This window comes from Trachymyrmex septentrionalis, unplaced genomic scaffold (genome assembly GCF_001594115.1).
Source record: "Trachymyrmex septentrionalis isolate Tsep2-gDNA-1 unplaced genomic scaffold, Tsep1.0 scaffold13, whole genome shotgun sequence".
NCBI classification, from domain to species: Eukaryota; Metazoa; Arthropoda; class Insecta; order Hymenoptera; family Formicidae; genus Trachymyrmex; species Trachymyrmex septentrionalis.
In genome coordinates this window covers 81,425-97,207 of record NW_017304438.1, presented here as the reverse complement: position 1 = coordinate 97,207, position 15,783 = coordinate 81,425, and the positions used below count along the sequence as shown (strand labels likewise).

Genomic DNA, 15,783 nt, shown 5'->3' with positions numbered 1-15,783 from the left:
TATATATATATATAGAAATTTAATACTAATATTAATCACTTTCAGTATTAAAAGTTCTGTTAACAATACTTTTATAATAAATAAATGTGTGTGTGTGTGTGTGTAATTAATTGGCCAGTTTAGTATAAAATTTAGCTACGAAGAATATTTAACCAATTATGCTCGAAAAGGCAAACAAAAAATTAAATAACTTTTAAACTAATAAGATACTTATATGCTGAAATTTTATAAATTCAAATTTGATAGACTCAAATGTAATAATTAATAACTAAAACAATTTATGATATTTTTTATATATTTCCATATAAAAATTTTCATATTTATAATATTTCGAAATGTAATACATACATCCTTAAATATGAGTCCCTGTACAGACTAGCGTCAATGTATTACAGGTTTTAACGTCAACTCCATAGGGAATTAAATATAAGGTAAACAATATAATATACAAACATATTCCTGATGGAAAAATTTCGTTAAAATTATTCCATGTTTTGGAACATTTTTCAGCGAAATTTCAGCATTTTAGAAAAATTACTTCAGCGATTTGTAGTTAAAAAACTCATTTTCAACAAAATTTCAGCAAAATTTTAGAAAAATTTCAATAAAATTTCAGAGAATTTTTAATTCAATTTTAGTATGTTTCAATTTTCAGTAAGTTAGCTCAATTTTCAGTAGCTGAAAAATTTACTTTCAGTAAAATTTCAGCAAATTTTCAGCCATTTCGCTGAAATATTCTAAAACATGAAATAATCTCAGTGAAATTTTTTCATCAAGGATTCTTTTAAAATATTATATAGATACGAAAATACTATAATAGATACATATATGTATATGTATATTACCCTACAGCACAAAAGTTGCAGCAATATTGCAGCGTTATTACAGCGATATTGCTGCAAATTCTATGCTGTATGATATAGATTTTCGTATGTAATGCAGATTCAAGTAATATTATAGACTGTATATATTATGTGCGTCTGGATAAATAAACTAATTCATTCACGAATGATTTATATATTGTTCCCTGAACTCACCCGACTCATTTGAATCACGACTTTTACCACCAGATTCCTGTAGTATTTCTTGTAATTTACGAAGAAACATCATCGTCTTCCTTTGAATTTGATCTTCCAATTTCTTACATGTCTACAAAGATAAGAAACGCGTAAGTGCTTTCCGTTTTACGCATGATGCGCATCATTGATTAACATTTGATCAATAACAAATATAACAATGATGCATATGTGTTGTAACCCGGGAAAGTAGGCGCGTCTTGGTCTTTTTGACCGAAATATATTTTCGCCTTTTTATAACTAGAACACATATATGATTATAATTACTATAAATAATAATTAATAAGAAAATGAGACTACAAACACTAATTACACTAACGTGAGTTTACGTACTATTGTGTTCCGGGACGGACGTGTTCCGTCTCGGCTTGCATCATCCCTAATTTTTGTCAAGCTGCCGAGCTTTTTCGTGATTTCTTTTTTTTTTTTATTTGCTACCTGCATTTTCGAACTAGTTTATAACTAAATTGCGGCCGGGCTGGCTGCGAGAGCCAATAAAAGAAAAAGAAGACTAACGTAAGTGCGCGCGCTACGGTCTTTTAGACCGACTGTTACAAACATATCAAATTTTAAGTAGATATAAGTTTACTTCATCTATTTTCGCATACTATACGAAAAAACATTAACAAACATTTACGTAAAGGTAAAAATATAATAGTGACAATAAATTGAAAGATATAAATAGAAAATAAACGGAAGAGGCAAAATGACCGTGATCACTCCCGGGTTAAAGATATTATATAATTGCGTATATTTATCATTACCTTTTTAGTTTTCAGCTTAGTTTTCGCTTTCCTTGCCATTTTTCTTCTCTCTATTACCGGCTCTAATTTACGGCTCTTTACAGCTCTTTACGACAGTTTTTAATGCTTCTTAAAACTCCTTAATGCCTAAATACCTGCTCGATTAAAGTCAAATCTTTTCTAAAAATATTATCGCGACTATTCTAAACATTTGGATTTTTTAAGATGGCGAATCAAGTAAGGGCCGATGTACAATATTCGCGCAATATTTCGTGATTGGTTGTCCAGTTATGAGACTGTTTACCAATCGCTTTTGAAAATACGTGAAAGATGACATTTTCGTGTAAACGGGAACTTAAACATTGTTTCACGTGGTCTCGTTTACGCGACCGGCGAGAGGCGAGGTTAGGTTAGACGCGTGACATCGAGTCCTCCGCGGATAATTGACTGAATTTTGCAAACTTTGATTTTGTCGTCCGTAAATATAATCCGAAAACTTTGAGAGAATGGATTCGTTACCGGGGAACTTGACCAGTTTGCAGCGGGACGAGCTGATGCAACAAGTGAAGCAACAAATAGCGGTTGCTAATGCCCAGGAATTGCTCACGGTATCATTATACAACATTTTTTCCTGACAGCGCATCTCAACTGACTGAAAGTTATACAGTTTTACATATATTTGCAGAAAATGACGGAAAAATGCTTCAAAAAATGTATAGGCAAGCCGGGTACCTCGCTGGACAGCTCGGAACAGGTAAATTTTCCTTACACTGAATCTAACCTTAAAAGAGTCAGAAATGCCCGAGGTAATAAATCTTCTATTTATTAAATCCCATGGTTTTCTAAGATTATTATTAAATTAACTAGAAAATTTCAATGGAAAAATTATTATACTATAATCTACGCTTATACATCGTTTTGAAATTTGTGTTATACAGGATGATTTTTGATTAACCCTTCTTAGTTAATTTTGTTATTGTAATCTATTTGAATTGATTCCCCATTTTCTGATTTAATTGATTCAATGATTTGTTTACAGAAATGTATAGCAATGTGCATGGATCGATACTTGGACTCATTCAATCTTGTATCAAAATCATATAGTGAACGACTTCAAAAAGAACGCAACAGAATGTAAATATGAGAATTTATGGAAATATATTGTTACTTGTTATATACACTGTAATTTATGACACCATTACAGTGTCTGTATACTGCCTGATAGTTATAGAAATATATTTGTACATTGCCAGGTAAAAGACATTATCATATCACTAGTTTTTTCTCAAGGCATTTGATGCGATGCATTATTGTAAATAATGTATGATACTATTAAAGTGCAGCATATAATATGACATAATTGAAAGTATATTCACTTATCCATTATAATTTTTACATTTTTCTATGTAGTGAATATAAAAGTTAAGTGCCTTAAAAGGATCTTAAAGTCATCTGTGTTCTACTGATTACTTTTCAAATAAGTATTTTCCTAAATGCGTTTATAGATTTAAGAATTCTTTTTCACAGATAAAGCACAAGTTAAATGACAATAAGGTAGTCCACTTTATAGTAAAGATGGAAAAAAATTGGAAAATTATAATTTTTTATCTGACATTAACTTGAAACAAGATTTTCTTTATAAAAGTTTTGTACTATGTATAAAACAAAATTAGAAGATTTGTACATGCATAGTGATGTAACAGTATGTAATAGTACATCAATGACACAAATAAGTCTTACTGAATCGATCAAACAAATAATTAGGATCCCATTTCTTGTTTGTTCTTTGTTGCAAAACTAGTGTACACATTGTGTGTTCGTTATCCATACTTAAAAGTGTATATTTTAGAAGTTGGAAATACTTTAAAAAATTGATATTTTTGGGATTACTTTTTCATAACAATATGTTTTTTATAATAATTTTGATTCAATAACTTATTGAATCTGAAAAATTATCGTTCAAAAACACATTGTTACAGATATTTAAATAATCCCAGAAATATTAATTTTTAAAAAGCTCCCAAATGTTTGGCTTTACACAACTAGAGTGTGATAGAAATTTGCTGGAAACAAAATAGAAAGTTTTAGCGTAATTCACTGAGCAACTAAGAGCAAACCTTTTTATTGAGGCTGCAAATTACACAAAGGGACTGGAAACATCTATATTTTTTATAGAAATATAGTGATGGAAAAGAAAGTAGCGACAATTGCAAAAGAGAAAATTCTTTATAAAATAAATAACATATACACATGAATACACATATTATTACATTATAGTTGAAAATCATAAATAAGTAATATAGGTGTTTTGTAAAACCCACAATGCCACAGTACTTCTTTTTTTATTATTATTTGCATTCTTTATAATTATTTCATATACACTAAAAGGCACGGTATTAGCTACCAATGTTTCAACGTGGTTACAAAATAATTATCTGCAATCATGTAATGGAGTATCATAAAGCAGGTTGTTTTGTCTATCAATGCCTCATTCATGAAGTTTTAAACTGTGAATTATGAATAACTACGACTATGGCTATCTATTTTTCTCTCTTGAAAATATCGAGACTGCCTCTCCATAAAATTTATGCATTTAAACTGTATGTCATATATGTACATACATTTTTCATGATAAAATTATTACTTGATTTAACATACAATCAGCTTCGGATATGTTTCTCTCACAAAAATTACATCAAACAATCGTCAAAAAGAAGATGTCGTTCATCCCCGAATAAATACATTCAAAAACATTACGAGCCAAACAATTGACAATACATCTTGATGAATATTCTTTGAAGAGACAATCTATAGGTTTTACATATATCTTTTCTAAATATATCTACAATACAACATGCGAAGAAAAAAATCAAATAACAGGTAAGCGTGATATAGTTCCAAAATTGCCGTTAATTACGATTAAACGAGATTCGCCTGAGAAGAAATATATCTCGCAATCATCATGTGCGATCAATTCTCATTGAAAGCGAAACTTTCTACCGCTCCGAAAGATCGAGTAAAAGCTGTAGCCGCGGCGGATACAAAGACGCTTCTTAAATTATAGTCTTACAGTCTATGATGAGAGACATACTTATTCTGTAAACATGCGTGCTAATGGTAACGACGTAACAAAAATATCGGCCTTAGTGTGTAACATTGGAATGTATCTATCTCTCGTCTAGATTCTACAGAGTGTAGGAATGTTCAAATGCAGTCCTGAAGATTGCCGTGTTGATAATAGAATGTAACCACGCTGATTGATCAGGAACACACCTGCTTTTTTTTTCTTTTCTTTTCATCGGTTTTTTTAAATACATATCAGGATAAACGGCAGTTCGAACTAAGCGATTCCGTTACCGCGAACGTAGTGTTGAGACGAAGGGACTCATATTATGTAAGGGACTCACTATGCAAGGCGCTTTTGAGATTGTATAAAATTATTTTTATCTTTTTTTATCTCACTTACATATTAATTATGTATGATATATTAGGTTAATACAAAAATAATGTCGGTTTTTTACATTACTGATTCGATTCAACCGCAAACAACTATTAATTGATCAAAGACTGTTGATTAATTCCTGTGTAATTTCTTGAATGGTTTTTAATAGATCAGCTTCAATAATTACCTTCAAAGTCATTGTCAATGAATGCAGATCATCTTCAAGACTATCACATCCGTTAGGAAATTTTTGAAATCATCATTATACTTTCTGACTGAATATTTCATTAATTCTTCGATTCGTTTCCTTTGTTTTAAGACCTAATTTGAATTTGTATTCAAAAAAATTCGGAATTGCTTCTTTTTCATATTTAATAATGACAATAATTGATCACAAAGTCAACATTGAAAACAAAATTACGAGCACAATTAATAGAGCGGAATCTGCGCTTGAAAATGATGCAATATCAATACAATCGAACATATCCTTATTACAGAATATATATATACACACACACATAAAATCCCAAAGTTTAAAAACCGACATTATTTTTACATCAATCTAATATTATTATATACGTTAAACATATGTATAATAGTACAAGTTTAGCTTGTAAAGATGAAAAATAAATTGTGTGAAATGAAGCAGAAAAATTAATTGACAATCATCTAATTTAATTGATACAAACTTTTATTAATTATTTTAGCGTTTTTACGAGGGTCGTTTGAAAAGTTTTGAGCCTAACATAGAAACAAATATTTTTTCATTCAAATTCAATTTTATTTTTCAACACAATCTCCTTTTACACTTTTCCCAGTGATGCTCCCTCCCCTTTAACACAGTTGTTGACTATCTCGAACGCTCATCAGCCAAACTGATACGATCACGTTTAAATTCAGTTGCCCATCTTTTCACGATGGCAAATGATAGGATAGTTCTCGTAAACAGCGTCCAACTCGACTTTAATTTGTGCAGGCATATATTGCCTCTCAAACGCAAAAACTTAATCACGGCATGATATTCGATTTTTTCCATTTTTATAAAAATACTGACATTGATTTGCATAAATAACTGTCAAACAACAACTGAGCGTCCAAAATGACTACAATTTTCACAGGTATCTTTCAAAGCATGTACGATTATAGTACCAGAATGGTTTTAATGAGTAACGTCATCTTCTTGTTGAGGCTTAAAACTTTTCAAACGATCCTCATTATTTTCCTACGCCTAACGATATTTCCTATTGAATGAGACTTATATAATTGAAATTTATAACAGCATTTACTGTTTACCTTACTATGTAATTTGTCCCTTCCTCTCACATTATGCACATTGTTGCTATCAAAATAAATATTTATTTCGTAATACATTCATATTGAATCTGAATTCATATAATACAGGCAATAATAATTATAAATATATAAATATACAGTAAAAAATGCTGCAAGTATTTGAGCACAGTATTTCTTTGACTCTTCATCTGGCATGTGACAAGTTTCTGTGATGAGAGAATTACTATTCAATCTTGCTGAATTAAAAGTTGCATGAGTGACGGAATTTCTTTGTTCGAACGAAACATAAATTTTAATACAGTCTAGCCATTAATAAAAGTTCTTTTTGTAAAGTTGGCTGGCTATATATATTTTTTACAAAAAGATTTTGATTTGTCAAGCATCTAGTTGATTCATCTCTATAATTAAATTGTACTTAATTATATTATTGCATCCTATATGGGGCACAAAATATCTGCATTAAATGTTTTCTTTTCATTCTTTTTTTTTTTCAATTGAAATGTATTACCAAAAATGAATATTCTAATCTAGCTTTCACTAATTTCCTGCGAATCATAGATGCAAGAAAATATATAAGCACCTAATTTTTTGTTTTTTTCTTAGATAACGTTAACTTTCATAAATAACTTTAGCTTCAAATACTTAGCACCATTATATTCAAAAAATTATTTGATGGATTTTTTTAGGCAATCCATTTCTAGACGGATGATTTCCTGATATTGTTACAATATCATGTCACTTTATATAAAATGAGGTAATAGACAATGTTCAGTCATAAAAGTAAGGGCAGAGATATTTCAGTAAACACAACAAAATGCTAATAGAAAGTTCCTTAAAAAAAAAGAGAAATGTAATTAAATTATTAACGAGCAGTAACTCGTATATTCTTTCTTTTTTTTTACTGTTCTCTAATATTTAAATTATCATAACACTCTCTTGCGTAATATATTTATAAGAGTAATGTAATACTAGTGTATTTTTTACATAACGTAGAAGGTAGCCTGTCTGAAGTTAAATAAAATTATTTACTTTATAATATTCAATATGTATTGTTCTTCTTTATCAAGATGTAGATAAAAAGTTTGAAATTATTGCAAATTTTCTAATTGTATAACTGCTACTTCATACAGTTCTTTTCTATATGTATTTCTTCACATTTCACAGTTCCATTAATTTTTTAATGAATGACAGAAAATGTTCTTTTTATGTACATAAATAAGAAATACACCTCATATATGCTTCTTAATAACAGTATCAATCATATTGCTTTTTTTAAATTATGCAATATCTCGGATAATCTATGAAAAAGATGATGATTATTCACAACACGCATAGTTATTGCAAACTATGATATTGCATTGATAGTTTCAGAGTACCGCTTATCTTTACAAATCGTACAAAAATATGGTATCATCTGTGGTAATACGCATTCAGACATTTTCCTTCTACGTTTTTTTTTCTTTGCAGCGCAACTTATAAGTATTGAGCCACACAGCTTGGCAGTGCCTTTCAGAAACTATGAAGTTAATCTGCGAGTTCCTAAATTCTCATGGTAGTCGGCATAGATGTCCGTGGCAATTTAGCAATAGGATATCGATTTTATCAAAATAACATATACAAGAGGAACAATTCGCTAGAATCCTTACAGAGGATCTATGCGATGCGCCATTGAAAATTACATTCCTTATATATGATCCGCGATAATACCCGTCGCAAAGTTTGATATATTCTTATCTGTATTTATATCTTCGAGCTAAAATATAACGGTTCTATGTGTACATGGTTAGGTAATTTATATAGGAGAAAAATATGTGCGATTGCAGTTGTAATAAATAGTGCAGTCGTTTGAATTAATTTAGGTTCAGTTTACTTACGCAAGAGGTACTACTCAATATTTCATCCATTTCTTCGATTTCTTCACTTAAATCTTCGGTACGAGCACTTTGAGGCTTTTCCTCTTTCTTCGTTTGTAATTTTAGAGGACTGTCTATCTTGTCCGGCTCTTTAGTAGGGCTTTGCTCGTTTGCGCTACCTGATGCAGATGACACAAAGTCTTCTTCATAGTTATCTATACCATCTGTAGCTATAAAAATGTATTGCTTCAATAGCTCTTCGAAATTTGTACACTGCATATTAGATGATTAGGCAAACATGAATTTTATATATTTTTTATATTATATTTTTGCAACTCACCAAGCCCAATATCCATTAATTCCTTCAGATCATTAATGTTGGCTTTTTTACCGTTTAATGGTGGCAAATCACTAAATATAGAATTAGCTTTCTGATTTATAGTTGGCAAACCTTCTAGAAAAGGCTCGGTTTTATTCATTGTACTAACATTTTTCCGCTCACCGCCGACGATAATCTCGTCAAAATAAATCGTTTTCCCGAAGTTGCTTCCCGCATTAACCGATTTCTTACTTTGTACATTATTTTCTATACTTAATTCCAAACTATTTATACTGTTTTGTTTAGTTACATCTTTATTTTGATTTTCTTGCGTGTCGATCACTATAGAGTCGTCGAACTTAATTAAGGATTCGGATTTGCTTAATGGACTCATTTGATTGGACGTAACGGTACTATCAGTCTCCTGTGCCACATAGTTCGTCGCCGTGCATGTGTCATGTGGATTCGAAGTATTCTTATCAAAATTTACATTATTGTTCCTGTTACCTTCAATTCTATCAGTATCCATTGTACTCTCCCTGAGAGAAGATTGATGCTTGTCATAATCCGACGTGTCCGTTACGACGTCGGCGCCAGTCGGTGTATCTTTGCTCTTCTTGTCCGTTATTGTCACGTTTATTGGAACTTTCGGACTCTGTTCGGAAATGCTTTCTAATATTTCATTTGACGACACGGATTCATTGTGGAATATTTTGGGAACAGACACTTCAAACGTTGCATTTGCAAAATTTGTTGAGTCTTCATTTGTTACATCGTGTCTAGTTTTATTCTGTAGAAAGGATTCATAAAAATTTATTATTTCACATAATTTTGCTTTTAAAAATGTAGAAAAATATAAGAAATGCTAGGAATAAAAGTCGTTAAAGGAAATATCTTTATCGGAATGTACCTCAAACCAAATAATTTATTCCTGTAATACATTTTTCTATTAGCAACAAAGATAAATCAAGTGATGAAACATCTTACAGTGCAACTATAAATTACATGAGATAATGCATAACTTTATGAAGGAGCATCGATGGGATACTCTTAAGGACTGTTTACAGTAGAAGTGTGTAATAAGCTGTAAGAAACTGAACAATCATAGTTGATTAGTCTCCTTGCATTTATCTGTGATTGGTCGATTTTTTACAATTAATCACATCATATTACTTCATATTGTAAATGACCCTTTAAAGACCAATATTCTTACGAAAATTAGCATGGATTATTCCGAAAGAAACTGAATTATCCGAAGGTAATTAAAGAATACTGACATTATTAACTGTTTTGGCTATTTCAATCCAGACAAAAGGTCCAAAATCAAAACATGTCTTTTAGACATCTTTAAGATTAGGCGTTTTTAAGACGTCTTATGTCTCGCTTTTGAACATGCATGTTGTCAGGAAAGTATAATGGTAAAGATCTTCATTTAAAAATTTTTTATAAATTCCATTTTACAAACAAATATATATTAATTGCACATACTTTAATTCTAGAAAAGGATTTTTAAATCTATAAAAAGAGAAAAAAGAAATTACCCAGACAACATGAAATGCGGACATAAGGCATCTTGCAGCAATTTTATTGATTATGATTATTGTAATTGCATTGCGATTTTCTCAATATTTTAACTGTAATTTGGGACAAGAGAAATTCATCTCTGACAGACTTCTGCTAGTCGTTAACAATTACAACTACATAATTATCCCAACAATCAACTTAACTCAAGAAAATACCTTTTGTGAACTATTAAAGGCACCGTTGATGCTATTCTTGAGAATTTCTCCCAGCAATGGCTCAGTTGAAACAATACCTAATTCTTCGCACAATTTATTTCTTCCTACATAGTTGTATTCCTTCCCAAAGTATGTTTCTGGATCATACACAGATATTGTGTAGTCAAGACCAAAGTATTCTAGGAACTCCCTAACTAAGGAAAACAATAATTTTCCTTCTGAATTAGACAGGTACTGTTTTACAGTTTTGTTGAGAAGTGGTTCAGGATTCTGGAACATTTATTCCAAATCTATTAAATCATTCTCTTGCTACACTATAGCATTTCTTTTTCTTTTATATAAACTTCAAATAAAAATACAAATTACTCATTTACTATAACAATAACATAACTTTAAAATTATCATTTTAGAGTTGCTTACAGAAAAAGAATAGAAACCAAAAAAAAAGAACATTTTTATTCCTCTACACTCAGTCATTATACTACAATTACATTTCAGCATTTAATATTAAAAAATTACAATAATTCTGAATTCATTTTCTATTGTAGAAAAAAAATTTTTTTTTTATTGTATCGTTAAAACAAGTGAGTGATACAACATGTAAGAGTTTAATGGGACTTTTGCTTTCTTTTTGAGGATCATTTATGCATGCCATACATCGATAACTTATGTCATAAGCTGTAAGAAATTAATCAATCACATTCAACTACGAATGATCAATTTATTATAGCTTACGACATGAGTTTACGATATGTATAAATCTTATTCTTAAGAGTAAATCCACACAACTTGCACAGTTACATAAATATATAAAGAAAATTATCTAACTACATTTCTCTTATAAAGACGTACATAAAATGATTGAATAATTTTCTTTATGCATACATTTATGCAGCTATGCAAGTTTGTGTGAACATACTATGCCTAAAAGGATATAGATTCTTAAAAAAATCAATGAATCATTATTTTTTATTTTGTGGAAAAAAGTAAGAAACTTTGGTTCATTTTCTTAAGCATTATGCGTTATGAATTATGCAAACTCTATGCTCCCGTTCTAATTACAGCTGTGCATGCCTCAACGATCCTTACCATAACCGAATCCTGTTCTTCGAGTGCTAGAAACACACTCGCCCTGAGTTCCGCCTGCAAATATTTCAAAAAAAGTTCGATTAAGAAGACGGAAAAGAGGGAAACATCAAATAACGATTTTAACGAAATTTCTATCCATTTTTGCCCCGAAAACATTCGCCTAACCTACAGAGACTTACGAATATTCTTTTTTCTCGTAAGACATAACTATCTGAAGACATACCCGTATCTTAGCAAGAACGCCGTTGCTCTCCAGAGTTTGCACCACCAGGTCCCGTAATTCGGTATCCTCCTCCATCGAGATGTTTCCGTCTATCATGATTACACAAATTAAAAAAAAATGCGCCGAAATGAATACTCAAGAGAAGTAAATATTTACGCTTTCCATCGCGTGTATGTACATACACTTTTTTGCGAAAACGACACTACCTGGAGACTTTTCTATCCTGCATTCCCCCGGATCTGGGGACTTTTCATTTGTTAAGAAAATATAAAAGCCATTCTACTTTGGTTATATCGTAGACGTCGCAAGTCACAAGTTTGTTACTTTGACCAATCTGATGCTTTAATTTTACAATCGCATGATGTTCAAGTCTGATCTCAATAGGTGCATCCAGAAGCACGATTGCTCATTGAGCTCTTGCATTTGATTGGCATATTCCATTAGATCTAAAAATGTAGACCAAACAGGTACAAAAGCTCGCTGAGTGATCGTGCTTCTGAATGCACCTAATGGCTGAGCAATCGCTGCTATTGATGTATTCTCCTAGATCTAAAATGCTGATTGGATGATCCAAACGAATACATCAATAGTAATAAGTGCTCACTCGACTGTTGTGTCCGCTGAACACAGCCATAATCTGAACTCGAATTTTAATCTTGAATTTTCAAACCTAAATTTCAGTACTCGTGACTAATCATCAAATACAGTTCTTCGTGACTGTTGCGTGATTGAATGGGAAGTATGAGAATAAAATAAAAACGTGGTGAGATTACAAGATGTAATCAAATGTAATCGATCAAAAATCTATCTAGAAAATGCATTTTTTTTTTCAGAAAGTGTGAGGTAAAGAATATTTAAAATGTTATCAAAATATTTAAAATGTATAAAAATGTATAATATATTTATAATATTTATAATATATAAAATATTAATAATAATCCTGGTCAAAAAATTTCGCTGAAATTATCCTACGTTTTGAAACATTCCAGCGAAATTGTTGAAAATGTACTGAAATTTCAGGAGGATACCGTTTACCTCCTGATTGCACACACCACTCATATCAGCTGGTGCCTAGTAATTTTTTACTTGCTTTACCAATGAAAATATTTTATTTTTAAATTGGCGAATTAGCGACGCATATGTGCAATATGCACTGTGTGCAATTGGAGCTTCCCCGAAATTTCATTGAAAATGAATTTTTCAACTAACATATTAAAAAATCCTTAAATTTGAATAAAAATTTCTCTGAAATTTTGCTGAAATTTCTCTAAAATTTTGATGGAATTTTTCTGAAATATTAATTGAAATTTCTTTGAAATTTTGATGAAAATAAAATTTTCAATTAAAAATCACTAAAAAATTTTCTAAAATGCTGAAATTATGCTGAAAGGTTCCAAAATCTAAAATAACTTTAGCAAAATTTTTCCTCCAGAGAAGATTAAGTAATGATATTTTAGAGTTACAAATAAGCTCCTCAGTTATAATTCTCTTTGTCAAAAATTCGTAGCTTACAATAGACCGTTGCAAGACAGTTTTATCAAGCAAATTAGAGCGGTCGTTTTCAATACGTTCAGAATATTAATACAAGAATGGCTGATAACGTAGCAGGTGCTACTTTCTTCAAAAAGTCTCTCTACTAAACGTTCACTCTTTGCTCTTAAATTTTCTAATTGCTGATTAGCTATAACTGTGACGATTGCCATTCTCTCCTCTAACAGATACAACTATTTTTCTACATATTGTATGAGAGAATTTACGAAGTGATTAGCCATTCTTGTACTAATACTCTGAACATATTGAAAAGGACTGCTTTGATTTGCTCGATGAAGATGTCTTGCAACAGTCTATTGTAAACTAGAAATTTTGACAAAGAGAATTATAACTGAGTAGCTTATTTGTACTCTTCTCTAAAATATCATTATTTAACCTTTCCTGATGGAAAAATTTCGCTGAAGTTATTTCATGTTTTGGAATACTTTTTAACAAAATTTCAGCATTTTGGAAAATTTTCAGTTTAATTTTTCAGTGATTTTTAGTTAAAAATTTTATTTTCACCAAAATTTTAGAGAAATTTCAATAATATTTTAGAGAAATTCCATCAAAATTTCAGAAAAATTTCCATTCAAATTCAATGATTTTTTAATATACAGCTAAAAAATTCATTTTCAGTGAAATTTCAGCAATTTCGCTAAAATGTTCCAAAACGTAGAATTTCAGCGAAAATTTTTTTACCAGGGTTATATTTTATATATTATAAATATTTTGATTCTTTACTTCATATTTTCTTAAAAAAATGGATTTTCTAAATGGATTTTTGGTCGATTACATTTGATTATATCTTGTAACCTTACCACGTTTTTATTTTATTTTCACTTCCCGCTCAGTCATGAACTGTTACGAAGAACTGAATTTGATGATTAGCCACTAGCACTGAAATTTAGATTTGGAAATTCAAGATTAAAATTCAAGTTCAGATATTGGAAATCAGACTTGAAATCTGAAGGACTGTGAATTCGGGCCTTAGAGAGAGACGCTTGTAAACTGAGTACACCAAGTTATCCCTTCCATCATGGGCAATAATTAAATAAGAAATAATGCTATCAAAAGGTCGACTAACAGGATCTCTCGTATAAAACAACAGTTTTGTGGAATTTATAGATTTATTTAAGGAGTTATCTAAAAATCGTATCTCTCTCTGTTCTTAAATAAATATAAAGATTATAAATATTTAATATATTTATTACAAATATATATCTTTATTCAATACTGTTTCTAATACTGTTTGTTATCATTTCAGAATTGTGTCAAAATTGAAATTTGAGTAACAATAAAATTCATTCGCCAAATTGTTTTTATGACCTGGAAGAAAATCACATTTTCTAACATCCAACAGCCTCTCTGCCAGTTCCGCCATAATAGCACCTGCATATATATATAAAACAATAGTTTATTTATATAAATGCGTAAATAATTAACATAACAAAAATTTATGACAGAAAAGTAATTTTATACACACCTGTGCAGAGAACAATATTTTTCTTGGTCAAAAATTTTATTGTCACTGCAGTCTTAGTTAGACATTCCTCTGAAAGAAAAGGTGGATCGGCTATAACCAAATCGTACTGACTAGACATATGCCGAGGTATATCCAGAGGAAACTTGTAATCATACTGTATAAAATCTGTACCAAATATCTTGAAACGACTGTCATACTCAAACAACGTGACTGCAATGAAAATAATATATTTGTAAATAGAGTTAGAAATTAAGAAATGAAAACTTTACATGACCTGAGTTGAATTTTCAGCTTAAATAATTTGATATAAATTTTATACACGTATTCAATTCTGTAAACTGCACGAATTTAATTTTTAGTCTTGAAACTTAATCAAGACAACTAGAATAGTAATATTACAAATTAATAGGCGTATCTTGAAACCGTAAATAATTTTATTGCTGAAAATATTATCTCAACCGAGATTCGACGTGCATCCGACTCAACTCGGATGTGCCAAATTCCCAAAACTCAGATCGTATAAGATTTCATTTCTTAGTTATGTATTTACATTATGACCTTAAACTTAATCTTATTTTGGCTACAATTCACTTGATGTTATAAATGCTTTATTTTTTAATTAGTCAATTAATAAAATTCTTTCTTCTGATTGATCAATCAAAAGCTTCGAAGCATTTGTAGTGCCAAGTGGACTGCGCCCTTTGTTTAATAGAAGGAACGTTAATTTATCATTTACAACATGTATTACTATGTAATTGTTACCATTTTTTTGTAAAAGTAATGTACTACTTATTAATTTTAAAAAGTAATGTGTTATAGTACTTAGAAAACAATTACTTTCTTTGTTTTCGTAATTAAGGATTTTAGATTTTAAAATTACACTAATTAATATTAAATATAATAACCAATAATAAGTAAAACTTAAACCGCGCGATATGTGAACAACTTAAATAAATAAAAAGTGTCTTTTATAATCAAGCTGGATCTTGG

At 30.2% G+C, this 15,783-nt stretch overlaps 3 protein-coding genes across 8 annotated transcripts in view; 1 reads left to right on the top strand and 2 right to left on the bottom strand.

The window, feature by feature from the left end:
• The first annotated feature begins 2,198 nt into the window (after positions 1 to 2,198).
• LOC108756917 (mitochondrial import inner membrane translocase subunit Tim13-B) lies at positions 2,199 to 3,157 on the top strand. Its single transcript, XM_018501094.1, has 3 exons — positions 2,199 to 2,427; positions 2,505 to 2,573; positions 2,859 to 3,157. Exons 1-3 carry the CDS (start codon positions 2,326 to 2,328, stop codon positions 2,955 to 2,957), a joined length of 270 nt encoding a protein of 89 aa, XP_018356596.1. The 5' UTR covers positions 2,199 to 2,325; the 3' UTR covers positions 2,958 to 3,157.
• A 4,641-nt stretch (positions 3,158 to 7,798) lies between these two features.
• On the bottom strand, positions 7,799 to 11,972 carry LOC108756916 (FGFR1 oncogene partner-like). 2 transcript variants are annotated; one of them, XM_018501091.1, is made up of 6 exons: positions 11,778 to 11,972; positions 11,555 to 11,608; positions 10,466 to 10,735; positions 8,748 to 9,516; positions 8,429 to 8,637; positions 7,799 to 8,307 (listed from the first exon to the last, which is right to left on the bottom strand). In XM_018501091.1, the coding sequence occupies exons 1-6, from the start codon at positions 11,871 to 11,873 to the stop codon at positions 8,239 to 8,241; spliced, it is 1,467 nt and encodes a 488-aa protein (XP_018356593.1). In that variant the 5' UTR covers positions 11,874 to 11,972; the 3' UTR covers positions 7,799 to 8,238. The 2 variants fall into 2 exon arrangements, with proteins under 2 accessions (XP_018356593.1, XP_018356595.1); XM_018501093.1 differs by having other exon boundaries at positions 8,429 to 8,631.
• Positions 11,973 to 14,549: 2,577 nt separating this feature from the next.
• Positions 14,550 to 15,783, bottom strand: part of LOC108756731 (protein-lysine N-methyltransferase N6amt2) — a 2,925-nt gene continuing 1,691 nt past the window's right edge. For all 5 annotated transcript variants that reach the window (XM_018500750.1, XM_018500752.1, XM_018500751.1 and 2 more), the window contains 2 exons: positions 14,794 to 15,003; positions 14,550 to 14,699 (listed from right to left, as the gene is read on the bottom strand). In XM_018500750.1, coding sequence (XP_018356252.1) covers positions 14,566 to 14,699; positions 14,794 to 15,003 — 344 coding nt within the window. In that variant the 3' untranslated portion in view covers positions 14,550 to 14,565. The remainder of the gene's footprint in view (positions 14,700 to 14,793; positions 15,004 to 15,783) is intronic.